At 41.3% G+C, this 20,433-nt stretch overlaps 1 protein-coding gene across 4 annotated transcripts in view; it reads left to right on the top strand.

Moving 5' to 3' along the window:
- The window catches only part of nkain1 (sodium/potassium transporting ATPase interacting 1), a 522,606-nt gene that overhangs the window by 300,796 nt on the left and 201,377 nt on the right, over nt 1-20,433 (top strand). For all 4 annotated transcript variants that reach the window (XM_059654446.1, XM_048558122.2, XM_059654447.1 and 1 more), the window contains exon 2: nt 16,878-17,015. In XM_059654446.1, the coding sequence (XP_059510429.1) occupies nt 16,878-17,015 (138 nt within the window). The remainder of the gene's footprint in view (nt 1-16,877; nt 17,016-20,433) is intronic.

Raw genomic sequence — 20,433 nt, 5'->3', positions numbered from 1 at the left:
AATTGATATGAGTCTGTTGGTGGCACTGACTGGATCAGCATTTGTTGACCATCCCAAGTTACGCTAGAAAAGTTAGGGATGAGATGCCATCTTGAGTAAACCCACAATCCTGTTAGGATTGGAATGGCAATATATTTCCCTGTCAGGATGTTATGTGGCTTGAAGGGGGACTTGTAATTGATGGCATTCCCATTAATCCATTACCCTTGTCTCTCTGGAATGTAGACGTCAAGGGTTGAGAAGGTGCTGTCCAAGGAGCCTTGATGAGTTGTTCTGGTACTTTTTTTTTGTGAAGCATTTTAAGGTGGATCACAGACATGCCGAAGTATAGGGAACATGTACAGAATGTAGGACTTTTACAATGAAGGCACAGCAGGTGAAATGGTAGAGCAAAGCAGCTGGAATACACAAATGGCCAGAGTTGAAAGAGTGCAGAGTTTTCGGAGGATTGGAGGAGGTGTCAGAGATATAGAGAGGATCATAACCATGGAGAGATTGGAATATGAGCATGAGAATTTACATTTGATGGACAAGAAGCCAATGTAGACCAGTACAAGCGTGATGGGTGTCTCAGATTTGGTGCAACTTATGATACAAACAGCAGAATTTTGGATAAGCTCCATTTTGTAGTGGCCTTTCCTTCATTAGATCTTGTTGCCAATAAAGGAAGAAGGCAATTATCCTGCTTGGCTGATGTAGCTCCATGGTCAAACATGCATTGCCAGTATTGTTGCTCCAACTGAACTTGTTGTTCTCAATGCAGCCTTTAGCAATTAAAGGCTGGCAGGACATCGCCATAATTGATATTTTTATTTCAACGACAAACAGGAAGAGTAGGTACGTTTTTAAGATGTTACCACAGTCAGGTACATAAACAATGAGGCGCAAGGAGACTGCAATTAAGCTGAACTGTTTGCTCAAAGAATTACAAATTAGTGTACCATGGACCAAACTAATTATGTGGTAATGAAGGAGTAAGTGTGCACAGCTACACTGAAGATTGTACTTGGGTATAATCAGCACCAATTAGTGAAGGAATCGGCCTGCAAAATGCCGTAATTTTACCCTGGAATTGGCAACCCAGGAAAGGCTCTTCATTCAGAGAGACGCAACACAGCAATTTACATGGATAAACAGCAAAAGAAGATAGTTTTAAAAAAAGCAAACTGATTACCAGGTCTGGCGATGTATTTCATTAACGTTCAGAATGTGACCTATTCTTTAATAGCTTAATTGGATATCTCTCATTTAACATTTAAAGCTATGATGCTGTTATTGTCAAGGTCACTTGTAGTAAAAGCATTACATATCCTAATGACTATTAGTGTGAATACAAAAGAAATTGTCTTCAAGGATTTGTGCCCATTATCTGAGAGGACAGCACTTCTGCAACGAGATATTGGAGGTGCAACTTTTTGGATGCATCGCTAAATCAAAACACTTCAGTTCCTTCAATGCAGTGAAAAACCCAAAGCACTCATTCAAAGAAGCAGAATAGAATTCACTTTGGTGTCCTGGCCAATAATTACTTCTCGACTAACATGTATTGTAGAATCCCTACAGTGTGGAAATGGGAAATTTAGCCCAACAAGTCTACACCGATCCTCCAAACAACACTCCAATCTTTCCCATGGCCAGCACAACTAACCTACACTTCCTGGGCACTATGGGCAATTTAGCATGGCCAATTCACAGTCTGCACATCTTTGGATTGTGGAAGGAAACCGGAGCACCCAGCAGAAACAAGGACAACATACAAACACCATACAGTCACCCGAGGGTGGAATCATACACAGGTCCCTCGTGCTGTGAGGCAGCAATGCTAACCACTGAGCCACCGTGCCACCTGTAACATTCTCAAAGCAGTGTTGCCTCAAATCTGCGAGGCCATGCAGCTGCTCTGAGGCCACCTACGTGCTGATTGCATGATCGAGTATTGACTTCCACTTTTGGGACTCACCCAGAAAAGCATTAGAGGGAGTATTTACTCCTCACATTGCTGCTTGTGAGGCCTTGCAGAGTGAAAGTTGACTGCTGTATTTCCTATGTTACAGCAGTCATCCACAGAAAGAAAGAGTACTTGGGATTTTCTCAACCTGTTAATGGTGCTATAAAATGCAAGGTCTTTCTTTCTATTCCCATCTCATTCTTGTCATGAAGTCTGCCTTTACCATAAAGGAAGTGAAAGCCATGAATACTGCCAGGGCTCTTGATAGAAATGTATAAGTCGAATCTAATTGACAGCAAAAAATATGGTCCAGCCAATTAATCAATCTAAAATATAATTTCTTACCCATCATAATATTTACATTCAAACACAAGATCACCTCTCTGATCCCACTTCAACACAGTTCAATGCAAAGTATTCATTGAGTACTTCTATTTTGGATTTGGACTAGAGCCCTTTCCCTTACTGATACTTGTTTCCCTCAACATTTTCCTTTTCGGCACCAAGTCTGGGTCTCTTTGTTCTGAGCCTGAAGCTCGTCATCTTCAAGCTGACCTCTTTAGAGGCCTGAGATTTTGTTTGTGTTCTACCAGGGTCATTCACGTTTTCCCTAAATACAGTCTTGGTCCAAACATGGACAAAACAGCAGAATTCTAGAGGTGAGGTCTGAGTATCTGCTTTTCGCATCAAGGTCAGATTTGATCAAATGTCGCAACATGGACCTGTAGCAAACTGGAATCAATAGGAAGCATGGGCTAACTTCTCCCTTGGTTGAGAGTCATACTTGTCACAAAGGGAAATGATTGTGTTTGTTGGAAATAAATCATTTTAGTCTCAGGACATCTCTGCAGGAGTTTATCAGGGGTAGTGTCTTAGGCCCAAACCTTTTCAGCAGCCTCATCAATGACCTTTCTTCAATTCTAGCAACACTTGGGAAGTTTGACACTATCCTGGGCAAAGTGTTCCACTTCATCAGCACCCCATTCATACATTAACCATTCACTCAGTCAACACAGTGGCAAAAGACTGCACCGTTTTTGAGGCACACTGCAGCAACTCATCACGGCTCCTTCATCAGAACCTTTGAAATCCACAACATCTACCATCTGGAAGACAAAAGGTTAGCAGAAGCAAAGGAACACCACTACCTGCGAATTCATCTTCAAGTCACACAACGCCTTGACTTGCAACTCTATCACCACTCCTTTAGTGTCACTGCATCAAAATTCTGGAGCTCCCTTCCTCATAGTTTTGGGGGTGTATCCATACCAGACTGACTTTAGTAGTTGAAATTAGTGGCTCACCACTTCCTCCTCGAGGGCAATAAATACTAGCCCAGAAATCAGCACCCAAAACGCTGCATCATTAACCAGTAAACATCAAGGTGATTTAAAATCTCTCCAACCTTGTGAGAATTTCATAATTGTGGAAAAAAATAGTTCATATATCCTTTACTCTGTTAAGCTCTCAGTGCTACAAGTGAAATCAGCTATTTTTTGTATGTTGTCAAGTGCTTACATTAACAAGAAATAATTGTGTTGATTTACTTTCAGATAAAGAGCATGTTGTGTATGGTGTGGGTCGATATAACAGTAACCTTTTAATACAAACTAGGAGCTGCAGTTTCCATTTAGAATCAATACTCGATTGTTCCCATTGGCGACAAACATTTATCTGACAAGAAGTCCCGGAGACATTGATGGCTTGTGGTTTCTCTTGCAGGAGAACTTGTAGACTGAAACTTAATTTTTTTTATCGATGAGAAGGACCCAAGATTCTATATAGTTTAGTCTCAGACATTATAAGTTGACCTATCTTAAGTGCCCATTCTAACAAAGCATCGCAGTAAAATCAAAATTGAAGTATCAATGCAAACGTGAGATTAATTTCTTCAGAATGTCAAGAGAAGTGAAGCAATGGGGTATCCCATTTATTACTGGAACACTCGGCTATTTGTGCTTTGAATACAGGAGTACAGCAGTGGTCCTTGGGTGTCTGTTAGCTCTCTTGGCTGGATGGCTAGACGGCTGGTTTGCAATTTGCTGTGTGATACCATAGTTCAATTCATGTACCATCTGAGGTTTGTATGGAGGTCTCACCTTCCCAACCTTGCCCAAGGTGTAGAGGCTGCTCCCGCCCACCACCACCCCACCCCCCCCAACCCCGGTCAAGCCGCCACCAGTCATCTCCCAAGACTGTGTTGACTTTACTATAGACTAGTGCCCTTACTTCCAAAACAAAAACCAAAAGAACTGTCGTGCTGTAAATCAGAAACAAAAACAGAAGCTGCTGGAGAAACTCAGCAGGTCTGTGGAGAGAAACAGGGGTAATGTTTTGGATCCTTTGACCTTTCATCAGTCACTGAACTCGAAACATTAACTCTATTTCTCTCTCCACAGATGTTGCCAAACCTGCTGAGTTCCTCCAGAAAATTCTGTTTTTACTAAGGTCAATGACCCAAAGCATTAACACTCTTTCTCTCTACAGACACTGGATGACTTGCTAAGGTTTTCTCACATTCATGTTCTGAGGTTGCCTTCTGTGCTGTGGCTGCTCTATGATGCTAATCTATGTTCTTATCCTCATTTCTGGCCTCAGTATTGATGTCATTCATAATTTCAAAACCATAAATACTTCCCTTTGGGCGGCATGGTGGCTCAGTGATTAGCACTGCTGCCTCACAACACCAGGGACTCGGGTTCGATTCCAGCCTTGGGCGACTGTCTGTGTGGAGTTTGCATATTCTCCTGGTGTCTGCGTGCGTTTCCTCCGGGTGCTCCGGTTTCCTCCCACAGTCCAAAGATGTGCAGACTATGTGGATTGGCCATGCTAAATTGCCTGTAGTGTTTAGGGGTGTGTGGGTTATAGGGGGATGGGTCTGGGTGGGATGCTTCTAGAGGCAGTGTGGATTTGTTGGGCCGAAGGGCCTGTTTCCACACTGCAGGGAATCTAATCTAATCTTGATTACCATTATGGAGGAGGAACCCAGGATGAGATGCCTTGCCATGTTTTAGAGGAATATGTTGTGGATGACTAAGGTGCTTTGAGCATTCCGAAAGACAGACTTTCTTTTCCATTTTTAACTTCAATTTTTGGAAAACATTAGCACCACTTAATTAACTGCAAGGTATTTATTTAGAATTAAATCCGATCACATAGAAAGATGACATATCACACATTTCCTGTTTATTTTTGCTGTTCTACATTTTCAGGAAAGAAGCGGCACAGACAGCATTCCAGGCAGAGGTGTTAAAATGGAGTGTCTAATTCAGTAGGTAACATGACACCATGTAAAATAGCAGATGTCAGAAGAGAAGTACAAATATGCAATGCAGTAACCAATCACAAATAGAACTTAGCCTTCCATGTACCAACCTAAAAAAGAACAGCCAATCGATCAAGATCATGAAGGACATGAAATGTTTTAAAGGGACTTCAATTCAGTGGTTGATTATTTAGTTGTTGACTAGACTTTAAAATTGTCATCAATACCCAGGACAATAAAAGAAAAAGGTGACTAGATGGAGCTCTCTGAGTCTTTCCTCAAAATCAGTGACATAAAACCTGCAATGGTATTTTTATTGCCTTTCTCTGAACATTTTCCACTGCCTGTCTTCAAATGGGTCAACAGCTACAGCTGGGTTCTGTGCCCAACGTCTAACCTCACGAATACTTATGGGTTGTTATATATTTCACAAACTAATCTAGAATTACAACCAACTTATGGCGATGTAACAGGACATTTGGTCCAATTGGTCCATGGCAGTGTTTGTTCTTGACTTGAGCCTTCATCTGACCTTATCTTTGTATTTATTTCCCTCTTATGTACTTAAGCAACTTTCTCTTCAATGCATCTTTATTATTTATCTCAACCACTCCCTGTGCTACCAGTTCCATGTTCTCGTCAGTCTCCTGGATACCCTTTGCAATTTATTGAAGACTGTCTTATATTGATGTCCCTGAGTGTTGGTCTCCCCACACAAATGGAAATATCTTTAGACCAACTGTATCAAACTCTTTCATTACCTTAAGTACCTCTATTGTAGCATCCCCCATCTTCCAGAAACCCCTTCCAATAAGTGTACCCACTCTGTTCCAGTGTCATATTGGAGTATTGTTTTTCATTTCTTCCCTCTCTCTGTGTTCTTTTTACAATATGTGTGCCCAAGCTGTACAGAGTACTGCACAAATATTCTGACCAGTGTTCTATCTAAGTTTCAGAGATAATGGGAACTGCAGATGCTGGAGATTCCAAGATAATAAAATGTGAGGCTGGATGAACACAGCAGGCCAAGCAGCATCTCAGGAGCACAAAAGCTGACGTTTCCGGCCTAGACCCTTCATCAGATCTCTGATGAAGGGTCTAGGCCCGAAACGTCAGCTTTTGTGCTCCTGAGAGGCTGCTTGGCCTGCTGTGTTCATCCAGCCTCACATTTTATTATCTTCTATCTAAGTTTGATGTGATTCTTCTGCTTTTGTATTCTAATACTACAGAAAAGAATCTTGGTGCTTTGTGCATGTTTGAAGGCCTTATCTATCGCTCCTTTTTTAGTGATTCCTGCTCCTGTCCCCTCTTTGCTCCTCTACTCCATTGCAGTTCTTATTTTTCAAAAAGTAATTATCTCTGGTTTTTTTAATCAAAATGCATCATTTTCCATTATCTACATAGACAATTATTTGCCAAATTTACATCGGTTTTGCAACTGTATGAATGTCTCCTTACACGTTGCCATGGTTTTCCTTCATTTGTTCATGTGATAATGTCATCTTCCCAGAAAGTAGTGAAATAACTCCACGTAGGCTGGTATTCCATCACCAAGTCACCCTTTATTTACACATACACAGCATGTGGCACTGACCAGCTAGCTCAGAGCCGGCTCCTAGAGTAAATAGAACTCCAGACACTCCTGTACTTACCTGCCAGCCAGGACTCCTTGATTGGACCAGATTAACTGCCCCAATCAGTGAACTCATATTCTATGAGGTCCACCTGGCTGATCGCATTCCAATCCCTAGATTAGATGGCTGTGGAGCTCCCCCCTTTGCCCAATCTGTGCTGCCTTTACACACTCTGAGCTGGTCAACTGCAACTTACCCATCCTTTGATTTTATTTACTGTTGTCACATTAACCAAGTACAGTGGAAAGTTTTGTTTTGCAAGCAGTACAGGCAGATCGTAGCAAACATGGACACATGCATCATAGATAACAAAGTGTGAAGCTGGCTGAACATAGCAGGCCAAGCAGCATCTTAGGAGCACAAAAGCTGACGTTTTGGGCCTAGACCCTTCATCAGAGACCCTCTCTGATGAAGGGTCTAGGCCCAAAACGTCAGCTTTTGTGCTCCTGAGATGCTGCTTGGCCTGCTGTGTTCATCCAGCTTCACATTTTATTATTTTGGATTCTCCAGCATCTGCAGTTCCCGTTATCTCTGATCACATGCATCATAGGGTGTTTAGACAGAGTGAGGTATACACGGTTAAAATTGCATTCGAGGTGCACAAAAGCAAAATCAGCATCAGATTTGAAATTAGAGCCACCTAATTATCCATCCTGTCCAATGTACCCTCTGCTTCCCTTTGCTACAATTTCTGTCAGTTTTCCTCTCCCATATATGTCTCATTCCACTATCTGCTCCAATTATACAGTAAAGAATTGTACCTTTCACTGTTTGATGTTGTGCATTAAATCCCTTTTCTTCTCCAGCTAATTCTGTTACTTTCTGTCTGTCAGAAGTGTAAAATTCCCCCTCTGTGACTACCTCATGAATGTATTCAGATTGTCAGTAATCTCTCTGCTTGCTACCCATTTCTCCAAAGCATGAAACATATTACACCTTCCTTTATATTAACCAAAAACTCCATATTGGTGTGGGCCCCTAATTTTGGAATTTGTACTTACAATTATTGATATTATGACTGACCTCTTACACCATAAATAGTGGCAACGGTTCATCAAAAAAAACAATTAAATTGATTCCAAGATTTAGCTCACTGACATCAAATAGCTTAGTACAGTCCCACGTACTAGACCCAGAGTTAATCTGTGAATTTTAAGTAGTAAATGATACAATATTAATCATTGACCCTCCTTGTAAATGATGCTCTGCTTTCTGCTAGCAATGTTATGCACATTTCCTGAGTAGACCAGAAGCATGGCTTAGAAGTTAATAATAATGATTGCTATTAATTACAGAACACTTCACAGGCAATGGATTTTAGTGTAAAAAAGATTTTTGAGACAATATAGAAAAAAGAAACAAAGAAACCTACGACACAGGAACAGGCCCTTCGGCCCTCCAAGCCTGCGCCGATCAAGATCCTCTGTCTAACCTGTCATCTATTTTCTAACGGTCTGTGTCCATTTGCTCCCTGCCCATCCATGTACCTGTCCAAATATATCTTAAAAGCCGCTAACTTGTCTGCGTCTACCACCTCCGCTGGCAACGCGTTCCAGGCGCCCACCACCCTCTGCGTAAAGAACTTTCCACGCATATCTCCCTTAAACTTTTCCCCTCTCACTTTGAACTCATGACCCCTAGTAATTGAGTCCCCCACTCTGGGAAAAAGCTTCTTGCTATCCACCCTGTCTATACCCCTCATGATTTTGTAGACCTCAATCAGGTCCCCCCTCAATCTCCGTCTTTCTAATGAAAATAATCCTAGTCTATTCAACCTCTCTTCATAGCTAGCACCCTCCATACCAGGCAACATCCTGGTGAACCTCCTCTGCACCCTCGCCAAAGCATCCACATCCTTTTGGTAATGTGGCGACCAGAACTGCACACAGTACTCCAAATGTGGCCGAACTAAAGTCCTATACAACTGCAACATGACCTGCCAACTCTTGTACTCAATACCCCACTCAATGAAGGAAAGCATGCCATATGCCTTCTTGACCACCCCATTGACCTGCGTTGTCACCTTCAGGGAACAATGGACCTGAACACCCAGATCTCTCTGTTCATCAATTTTCCCTAGGACTTTTCCATTTACTGTATACTTCGCCCTTGAATTTGATCCCCCAAAATGCATCACCTCGCATTTGCCTGGATTGAACTCCATCTGCCATTTATCTGCCCAACTCTCCAGTCTATCTATATTCTGCTGTAATTTCTGACAGTCCCTTTCACTATCAGCTACTCCACCAATCTTAGTGTCATCAGCAAACTTGCTGATCAGACCACCTACACCTTCCTCCAGATCATTTACATATATCACAAGCAATAGTGCTTCCAGCACAGATCCCTGTGGAACACCACTGGTTACAGGTCTCCAATTTGAGAAACTCCCTTCTACTACTACCCTCTGTCCCCTGTTGCCTAGCCAGTTTTTTATCCATCTAGCTAGCACACCCTGGACCCCATGTGACTTCACTTTCTCCATCAGCCTGCCATGGGGAACCTTATCAAACACCTTACTGAAGTCCATGTATATGACATCTACAGCCTTTCCCTCATCAATCAACTTTGTCACGTCCTCAAAGAATTCTATTAACTTGCTAAGATATGACCTTCCCTGTACAAAACCATGTTGCCTATCACTGATAAGCCCATTTTCTTCCAAATGGGAACAGATCCTATCCCTCAGTATCTTCGCCAGTAGCTTCCCAACCACTGACGTCAGGCTCACCGGTCGATAATTACCTGGATTATCCTTGCTACCCTTCTTAAACAAGGGGACAACACTAGCAAGTCTCCAGTCCTCTGGGACCTCACCCGTGTCTAAGGACACTGTGCAAAGATATCTGTTAGGGCCCCGGCTATTTCCTCTCTTGCTTCCCTCAGAAACCTGGGATAGATCCCATCCGGACCTGGGGACTTGTCCACCTTAATGTATTTTAGGGTACCTCACACTTCCTCCTTCCTTATGTCAACTTGACCCGGACTAAGCAAACATCTATCCCTAACCTCAACATCCGTCATGTCCCTCTCCTTGGTGAACACCGATGCAAAGTACTCGTTAAGAATGCCATCCATTTTCTCTGACTCAGCGTATAACTTTCCTTCTTTGTCCTTAAGTGGGCCAATCCTTTCTCTAGTTACCCTCTTGTGCTTTATATATGAATAAAAGCCTTTGGGATTTTCCTTAACCATGTTTGCCAACAATATCTCATGTCCTCTCTTAGCCCTCTTAATCCCTTTTTTCAGATTCGCTCTACATTCCTGATGTTCTTGCAAAGCTTTGTCTGTATTCAGTCGCCTAGACCTCATGTATGCTTCCTTTTTTCTCTTGGCTTGTCTCACAATTTCACCTGTCATCCATGGCTCCTTAATCTTCCCATTTCTACTCCTCATTTTCACAGGAACATGTCTCTCCTGCATGCTAATCAACCTCTCCTTAAAAGCCTCCCACATATCAAATGTGGATTTACCTTCAAACAGTTTCTCCCAATCTACATTCCTCAGATCCTGCCGAATCTTGGTATAGTCGGCCTTCCCCCAGTTTAGTACTCTTCCTTTAGGACCACTCCCATCCTTGTCCATGAGTATTGTAAAAATTACGAAATTGTGGTCGCTATTTCCAAAGTAGTCCCCGACTGTAATATCAACCACCTGGCCAGGTTCATTCCCCAGCACCAGGTCCAGTATGGCCCCTTCCCGAGTTGGACTGCATACGTACTGCTCTAGAAAATCCTCCTGGACGCACTTTACAAATTCTGCTCCATCTTGACCCCTAACACTACGTGAATCCCAATCAATGTTGGGAAAATTAAAATCTGCCATCGCCACCACCCTGTTTCTCCTACACCTTTCCATTATCTGTTTACATATTTGTACGTCTATCTCACGCTTGCTGTTGAGAGGCCTGTAGTACAGCCCCAACATTGTTACTGCATCCTTCCTATTTCTGAGTTCTATCCATATTGCCTCACTGCTTGAGTCCTCCACGGGGCCCTCCTTCAGTGCGGCTGTGATATCGTCTTTGACCATTACTGCAACTCCTCCACCCCTTTTACCTCCCTCTCTATCCCGCCTGAAGCATCGATATCCTGGGACAACTAGTTGCCAGTCATGCCCTGCCCTCAACCAAGTCTCAGTAATAGCAATAACATCATACCTCCAGGTACCGATCCAAGCCCTAAGCTCATCTGCCTTGTCTACTACACTTCTCGCTTTAAAACAAATGCACCTCAGACCACCTGTCCCTTTATGTTCATCATCTGCTCCCCGACTACTACTCCCTTTAGTCACACTGACTCCATTATCTAGTTCCCTACAGGCTTTCGTTTCTACCTCTTTTCCGTCCAATATTTGGTTCAATATATGTGGGACTGATCAGGGCAACGTCTTAAATCAGACAGCCGTGGGATAAACTTGTCAATGAGTTGAAATCCCAGCAGTATAATGCAAAAATAACAGTCAGGAGATGGATTTAAAGGAAAGTGAAAAAAAAAGCATAAGAACTGCAGATGCTGAAAATCTGAAACAAAAACAGAAATTGCAGGAAAATCTCAGCAGGACTGGCAGCATCTGTGGAGAGAAATTAAGTCAATATGTTGGGTCCAGTGACCCTTCCTCGGAACAAGGATGAGTTCTTGTTGATGAGATGAAGCACTTTTCAGAGGAAGGGAAGAATGCTGAGTTTCAGCAGAGTATGGAGATGAATAAGGGCCAGTAGAGCAAGCAGAGACCAACTCTCACTACAGGATTGATCAACAAAGATGGAGATATCTGAAGATGATCACGATGCAATGCTCACTGAAGACTGTGACTTTCCAAGCAGATGATCACAGGCAACTTTAACTTTAACACCAAGAACCGTGCAGGTCTCAGCACTGGTGACTATATCATGGCATTGGCTGCCAAAGTCACTATGTTGCATTCTGAGGAAGGATCACTGGACCTGATCACGTTGTAGCTAAGGCCAAGAGTGTGGGTGCATTTAAAGGAAAATGTGGCTGAGTGAGAGAAATTGAAGGAGAGCCTCCTATGAAGCTGCTTGGCCTGCTGTGTTCATCCAGCTTGTATTCTCAGGTTTGGGAAGAGGTTTGTGAAACATTAGCACTGGTAGAGATGAGTTGGGCCAAATAGCCTGTAAATTCTTTGTCAATCTGTAGAATGTGGACCAACAATACATAAAGTCATTGTGCGATTAAATGTCGAGTTCTGAATCCTGCTGTGGTCACTTACCCGTGTTAAGATACAGACAGTTAAAAAGATTCGGAGCAAAGGATAATAAGAATAATTCTGTTTCTAGCTCAGTTCCCTCAAAGGTAGACTCAGAAACTACAATTAATTTATCTTTTTACATTTATTCTTCGCTTTGACAATACCTTTAAAGTCCAATAAACAACTGAACTGATTCCGTTTTCTTGATTCATCTTGTGTTTATTACATTTGTGTCCTTTTGGCTATTTTTGCATTATTGATGTGTGGAATATTCACTCTTATTTGTGGTTCATATTCCTAATTGCTAAGTCTCCATGGACATGAATAGCTCAGATACATTTCAGAGAAAGCTGGATAAATCAGGGGCGGTCTTGTGGCAAAGTGCATATCATTCCCAGCCAGAAGGTCCAGGTTCAAGTCCCGCTCACCTGGACGTGAGGGCCAGGGATGGTGCATTCAAAACATAAAGCTTTCCAATGCGCCCAGTGGTAGATGGTAAGAGTGCAAGAGTGCCCTGGTCAGCCATGCTTGCTGCAGAGTGATATTGGTCAACGTGAAAGTCTGCTAAATCATCCCAGGAAAGCTGAGCTATTGGGATAGTGTGAGCACATGCTTTGGTCTGCCTCATGTGCCACTAGATGCCAGGAGGAGGAAAGGATTAGAAAGTTAAAGAGGAAGGAGTGAATGCAAGAAGGCTCATCTAGTGTAAACCCACAACAGATGTTATTGTGGTGCAGAATTCAGTGTGATTTCTTGACGTGTTGTGCATGACAGATACCCAGAATAGAAAACAATTAAATTCCCTGACCCACACCCCCCTCCTCGATCTGCACAGAAGCTAAGAAGGAAGAGTCCCCAAAGGAATCCTCTGAGAGCATTGTACTGAATTATTATCCAGGTATTTGTGAACTGCTTAAGACTCTGGGGAACAAATGTCAGAAGGAGGAACAAATGGGCCTTAAGTCCTTTGCATCTGGAGGATAAATAATTAATGTTTCAAGCGATGTCATACCAGTAATTTTTTAAGTTGCTGCTGTTTTATCGATTCAATGCAGATTTATCACCAATACTTACCCAACAGCTGAGAGGATTTGTTCCCATGATGTAAACAAGACTCCAAATAGCGAAATGAGTTGCTTTTAACTCAATGAGGTGTGCATATCATGTTCTATTTCCCAAGGCTCATTACAGTTTGGAAGAGCTACATTTCCACTTCATGATTCTAACTCTTCCTCCTTTTGAAGGCAGTCGATGTTATTTGCTAAAGGCTCAACTCCTGTAAACAGGAGCAGCAAATCAACCCGTATTCATTCAGAAATGGTCACTTCAACTATCCTGTTAATGAGGACAAGTTACACTACAGGCAGCACAAGCATTCCCAAAGTCAGTGCACTCATTCAGTATTTTGTAAAGCTATCAGCAGCTGTTATTATGAATTAAATACCATTTGTTCCTTTAGTTAAACACTTCGACTCAGGGAGAAAGAAGACTGGAGACCTTTCCACTGAGATCTCAGCTAATGGACATTCCAAGGTTGTGGAATGTCCTGCCATCCCCTTTTACTTGCTTCCACAGTGTCTGTGGAGTCATCTGCCGAAGAGATTCTTGCATAGTGCCAAGTTCGTGTTCCCACTAAGAGGTTTCTCTTGGACTGAGGAATCACTTTGAAATATTTTACCACGCAAATAATCAGGATCCAAAATAGCTGTTATGAATCATCCTTATGTAATCATAATTCAACAGTGTTGAAGATGAAAGTAGAGACAATGAGGTATGCATGAATACAGATGGCAGAGGTAATAAGAAGACATTAACATGCTAAGGATTGAAGTAGCATTGAGAAACAACATAACCAAAGCTGCAACTGTTTATCAAGGTCATCTAAGCCTTGAGATGTGTTACCAGTTTAGACTATAGAACAGAGTGCATTATTATAATATTTCTGAGTATGATAGTTTTCACTATGATTTGTTTTTTTCTGTTGTGTTGTTTGTGGTCATAGAACCTTTGGGATTATGGCTTCATGCTACATCATATACTAGGTGTCCAGCCAACCAAGCTAACTGACAGCCCTTGTATCCCCACTATGGTAATACAGTAAAGGTATATGATCTAATGATAGCTACGGAATACCAGTGAATTATAACACAAATTCAATGACAATAATAGGATGGTCACATGAAGTGTGAAACAGCATTACAAGTCTCTCAGATCCATCACCAGAACCATTGCTTTAAATTGCCAGAAAAACTTACTAAAGGGACCAGAGCTACTTAAATTATATTATCTCAGTTGACACTGTGGTGTGGCAAATTCTTCTCTTCCTTTCTCAATCACATGTTAATCAAATTTCAACACAATAGCAGACCAAAATCCCAACAATGTACCCAACAGCAAGATACTAGCAGGAATCTACCAGAATTTTATTGGAAAGTTAGAAGCTTAGCATAAGCATCAGTTTCCACATTTACCTTCTGAAAACTTTCTCTGTCCAAAAGTCAACCCTGCACAGGGGAAGAGGACACTCATTATGTCTGCACTGGTTCTCCAAATGAGCCTTGTAACTTTATGTCTTTCTCTTCCTTTCTCCCCATAACCCTTGCATGTTGTTTCTACTTAACCAATTACCTAATGGCAGCTTGAACCTGCCTCCACATCACTTCCAGGCAGTGCGTCCCAGATCTGAACAACTTGCTGCCTGAGAAAGGCTTTTTTCTTTTCACTTCACAATTGCTACTTTTGCAAATCACTCGGCATTGGATGATTATTTGAATAAAAATAGTGTACAAGGATGTGGGGTAAAACCAAGAGATTGGTGTGAGGTAGTGATGCTTGTTTAAAGAATTGCAGGTATGATGGGCTGAATGGCCACTTTCTGCATCATTACAATTGTCTGATTTGATGATCTCACAGCTGGAAACTCTCTGTTTAACCCTCCAGATTTGAGACTCTTCCAATCATCCTTAGCAGGAGAGGAAGCCACACTCTGGCTGTGAATGGGGGAGCATATAATGTATGGTTGTTTCCCACATTGTGCTTGCACATTGACCTGGTACCAGGAAGAACCTTGTAGCGAAAGCTCTGACGATTTCTCATTCTCTCATGCAATGATGCAATCAGATCTGTATTTGTGTGTGCCTGTGGAATTTGTCATCGCAGAAAGCAGTCATGGCCAAAGGGTTTTATGATTTTGTGGAGAAGTTGAATATAACACTTGCGGCTGAAGACATCAAAGGGGGTAAAGAAGGAACACATTATTGAATTGAATGATGAGCCATAATCATATTGAATGGAGCACCAGGGTTGAAGGGCTGAATGGCCTACTCCTGGTCCTTTTTTTTCTAAGTTTCTATGTTTGTTGCGAGGAAGTGTTTGTTAGTAAAGAATTGTGTTCATGAAAAAGTAGAAAGAACACTGTGATGAGCCCATTTGAGTCTAATAATCTCTTGGTGCTTCTAATGAAAATAATATGACACAACTTCATTCCCATTTTATCAGACACTTCATATCTGAGAGGGTTAACTGAGATCATGAAATAAGCTTGACCCCTACGCATATAAAACATTGTTCCACAGAGAAGCTAACTAGTGTTACAATTGCAACAGAAACAGAAGTTTCTGGAAAACTCAGCAGGCCTGGCAGAGTTTGTGAAGAAAACAATCAGAGTTAACATTTCAGGCCGAATGCCCCTTCCTCAGAGCAGATTTACAGCATCTGAAGTTCTTTCAGTTTTTATTTAGTGTTACAATTATGTGTTTGCAATTAGCAGCTCAGTCCCAAGTTGCTTAATGATACTTTTCTTAATCTCAGCCTGTGATTTTACAAAAGATGTTCGTGTAACTAGCTATTAAGTGATGTGCAATAAATCGCTTTTTATCAAGACTGAGTTTCTCTTCTGCCAAAGACTTTATGTGTGGACATCCTTGCCATTCAGTATGTGTAACCTACAGTAAGACAAATTAGGTGAATTAGGGGCAGTGAACTTATTCAAGCCATCTCAGATAGCTCCAGCAGATAAGACCATGCTGGCAGAGTTGGTATTTGAACATATACCAGTTCTTTCCTGCAATCCATCTGTTCCTTGCTGTAGTAGAAGAATTGTAGAAAACTGAGCCTGTGTTCATAAAGTAAGCTTTGGGAATGTTTTTGAAGGCATGAGAGCTGGAAAAGGGAAGAGATTTTACAACATGGGGCACTAGAAGCTCAGAACATGACCATTGTTGCTAGATTGAAAGGAGAAGACAATACAGAATAGACCAGAGTTCGATGGATAAAAGATGTGATCCAGGACAGAAGTCTCTGCAAGGTGTTGGGTAACACTTTGGGTGAGTGTCAGAGACTAGAATACAAGGGGTTAATAATGGGCTCTTACAGACTTGATTGATTTTCTGGCAAAGCTCTGGGTGTAACAATGCTGTGCTGTTTTAATTTGCATTGCATGAATTTTGTTTTATCACAATGTGTTTTATCATGGAGTGGTTGTAATGACAATGTTGTGTCTGATGGTGCTATGAGTTAAGTTTCTATCCTGACATGTCTGATCTGACTGGCACAAACCCCAAAGGGAGTCATGTACTTGCAATATTATAGGGGAAGGAAAAAGGGAAATTACTCATATGATTTTCTTCCCTTTTCATTCACAGAGCCGTGGATCTAGAGCATATTGTTGCTGGCAAAGACAGTGTGTGATTGTTGTAACATACAGGAGGACAGATCTGCGATGCACAGTGTGTTATTGTTGTAACTTGCTGTATGTTGATTTTGTAATGTAGTGTATTGTTGCTGTCTGAGATGTCAACTTGTTTCCATTATTTTTCAGGCAGCTACTTTGGAGAGGCAGATCTTTGATTTCCTGGGCTATCAATGGGTTCCTATCCTGGCCAACTTTTTATACATTATGGCAATCATCCTGGGTATCTTTGGAACCATCCAATACAGACCCAAATACTTAGTTATGGTAAGTGCATAATTTGACTCCTAACTGTTCTTTAGAAATGAGATTAAAAATCCAAGAGGCTCCCGCTGTTGTGCATTAGATCAAATGGACAATGGTGGTGGAGTGTATAAATTTGCTTTAGTATCTCTGGGCTAATTGGTGAGAGTTTCACACTGAATCGCTGCCCAAGGAGTCATGATTCCACCTCCTGTAAAAAATTTGTCTATGTGGACTCACTGCATAGATTTCACTGCTGAGGAGGTTCCAACTGTGACCTTCTTTTGACTACAATGGTATATTGGCCACTGAATTGAGGGATGTAGCATAAAGGGAAGATATTGTGGATGCTGGAAATCTGAAACAAACATAGAGAATGGTGGAGAAACTCAGCAGATCTGGCAGCATCTGTAGAGAGAGAAGGAGAGTTAACATTTCGAGCCAAGTATGATTCTTCTTACAGAATTGTTCTAAAGAAGGACTCAAAGTGTCAACTCTGTTTCTCTCTCCACACATGCTGCCAGACCTGCTGAGTTTTTCCAGCAATTTTTGTTTGTGTGAGAGATTTAAGAAGTTTCCTGTGCCAACAAATAAGAGAAACAGCGCAAGAGAAAAATGGAAAAAATAACCTGGGCTGGGGTAAAGATGTAAAAATGACAGCATGATGTTAATACAGTCTTGCATTAAAGATCAGCAGTTCTGAACTTGCTACTATGGTTTGTTCAGGTCATTACCATGGCAACAAGCATCTCAGGAAGGTTGCTCACTGTTCACTGTGAATTCTGCACAGAGCAAGGCCAATTTGTTTTGCTAATCCAATGCAGAAAATCCCAGTCTATAAATATCAATGTGTATCTTTCATTCATTCAAAGTTGGCTTTCCTCCAAGTTACTGTATGAAATATCCCTATACTGAAGTGGATATTTGACTAAATTGCTAATTTAACAGAACTGCCAACTATTTGTTGGTGCCAGAACCTTTTTTTTTAGAGTATAAGAAATGTCTTAAAAGACTCACTTTGGAATGCAAGTCCACATTTTCAAATACTGCCCCCAGGGTTCCTGTATTCGAGGACCAAATAATTGTATAGTGCCTCAGGGACAAATTACACTCCATACCCTCAACAGTGACCCACAGAATACTCGCTGTTTGATGTGTCTGTACTCAGGCTACTTGCCTATGGGACAATGCTGGGATTTAATATTGGTGTCTCTATCATTCATACTATCAAAGCAAATAAATGAAGGAAATCTTATTGGGCAATGGAGCAGTTGAAAAGACTGTAATTATCTCTTTAGCTTCAACTCTAGTGGAACAATCAGCACTTTGAAACAGAAGTAATATCACTGCCAATCTCTAATAAAAACAGAAATTGCTGGGAATCCTCAGGATGTTGGAAGATGAGGTTGTATGAGGGACAACCAAATGAATTTTTCAAGTCAGTGACAAAAAGTTCTGCTCTTAAATGTTAATTCTGATTCCAATTTTATACATTGTGTACAGGGTGTACAGTCTTTTTTCACTAACATGGTAGAGGAAAATGACTAGCTAGTCTAATAAGGAGAGGCTGCTGTCTGAAACAAGATGTAGTTTGTTGCATGACAGCAATCACATACAAATTACACCAATAAAGACGAAGACTTTAAGGTGATCAAGATGTTCATTTCTGTCTTCTTTGAGACCGTAGCAGTTGTGCTTCTCCACACCCAAGTCTTAATGACATCATCAGATTGGGTGGAGTTTACTGCAGTCTTCACCAATTACCCCTTTCATGTCACTGTGCAGCCTTCACTGCTGAGAAGCCACTTAACACTGAATGCCTTTTGAACACAATGATATATTGGCCACTGAATTGAGGGATTTAGAAACATTAGAACCTTCCAGAGCCATGATCTTATACAACAGTAAAGAGTTAGCCACATTGCTCAGAGTCTGGAGTCACACCCAGGCTGAAGTAGGAGGAAAGGCAGAGTTCCTTGCTAAATGGATATTAATGAACTAGTGGATTTCTCCACCAATTGGTAATTGTTGTCATGGTCACCATAGCTGAGAGTGGCTTTATATTCCAGATTTATTTATTAAATTTAACTTCCATCATTTGCCATGATAGGACTAGGTACCATCTCCTTAGAGAATTAGCCTGGGGCTCTGGTAACTAGGGGCATTAATGGGTGAGTGTATTAAAATAGAAACTGAAATAAAGTTCAATACTTCTTCTAACACGAGAAATGTTTTTAAACATATGTGGAACTTATTATTGTGGAATTTGGCATTCTATAAATATAAAATTAGCTTATCAGCACCAATAATTCTGAAATTAGTGACTCATTTGAAAGTCAATTAAGTTACACTTGATATAACAAAATGTGGCTATCTTAAGGGGATTTACATTGAGAGTAATAGCATACAGTGGAATATTCTCACCAGCTGATGATTGCAATGAAGCTAGCAGTGACCACAATGGAAGAGAATAGAGTCACTAGCAGCAGTTTCTGGGTTTCCATGTTATTCTGTGCATGTATGGACTCCATATGACCACAAGATGTAGGAGCAGAAGTAAGCCATTCAAGTCTGCTCTGCTACACAATGAGAACATGGCTGATTTGATAATCCTCAACTCTACTTTCCTGTCTTTTCTCCATAATCCTTGATTCCTTTACTCCCAAAGATGCTGTCAGAATCAGTGGTGTCATGATTATAAATGCAGTGAGCTCCATGACCATTATCATCACAAAATCCAAGCCTCGGTTTTTCTTTCCATGGAGCGAGCTTGACTTACTGAGAGGTTTTAGCATGAAATTGCCCTGTAGTTTATATTATCGTATTCTTGAGAAGTAAACAACTTATACATATTTTCTTCCATATGGAATCCATTGGAATACTCTTGAGAGAAAGATTAGAACTTACATACGGTGTAAGTCTCAATAAATAATATTAATGAGTAACATAGTAACAGTAACAAAACAGAAGTTACTGGAAAATCTCAGCAAGTCTGGCAGCATCTGTGGAGAGAAATCAGAGTTAAAGTTTCGCGTCCAGTGGCCCTTCCTCAGAACTCAAGAAGAAGGGTCACTGGATCTGAAACACTAAATCTACTTTCTCTCCACAGATGCTGCTAGACCTGCTGAGCTTTTCCAGCAATTTCTGTTTTTGTTTCTGATTTACAGTATTTGCAGTTCTTTCGGTTTTTTAACTTAGCAACTGTGCTGAATCAGAACAGGAACAAGATGCTTGAGTGGCCAAGATGGCTATCCTTCATGCAAGAGGCAGTGAATGGTTCAGTAAGCGCTACCAACAATGGGGAAATTGATAAAAGCTTAACTCGACTGATAATGTGTTAATCAGATGGTGGAATTGAGATGATCAGGTTGCTTAGTCTCAGCTGGAAAAAAATGTTAAATTGGAAACCTGTTGCCCCCTGAGGTGGATGTAGACAATTCTA

Source organism: Stegostoma tigrinum, chromosome 24, assembly GCF_030684315.1.
Source record: "Stegostoma tigrinum isolate sSteTig4 chromosome 24, sSteTig4.hap1, whole genome shotgun sequence".
Classification (NCBI taxonomy): Eukaryota; Metazoa; Chordata; class Chondrichthyes; order Orectolobiformes; family Stegostomatidae; genus Stegostoma; species Stegostoma tigrinum.
This window is presented reverse-complemented; position numbering and strand designations above follow the sequence as displayed.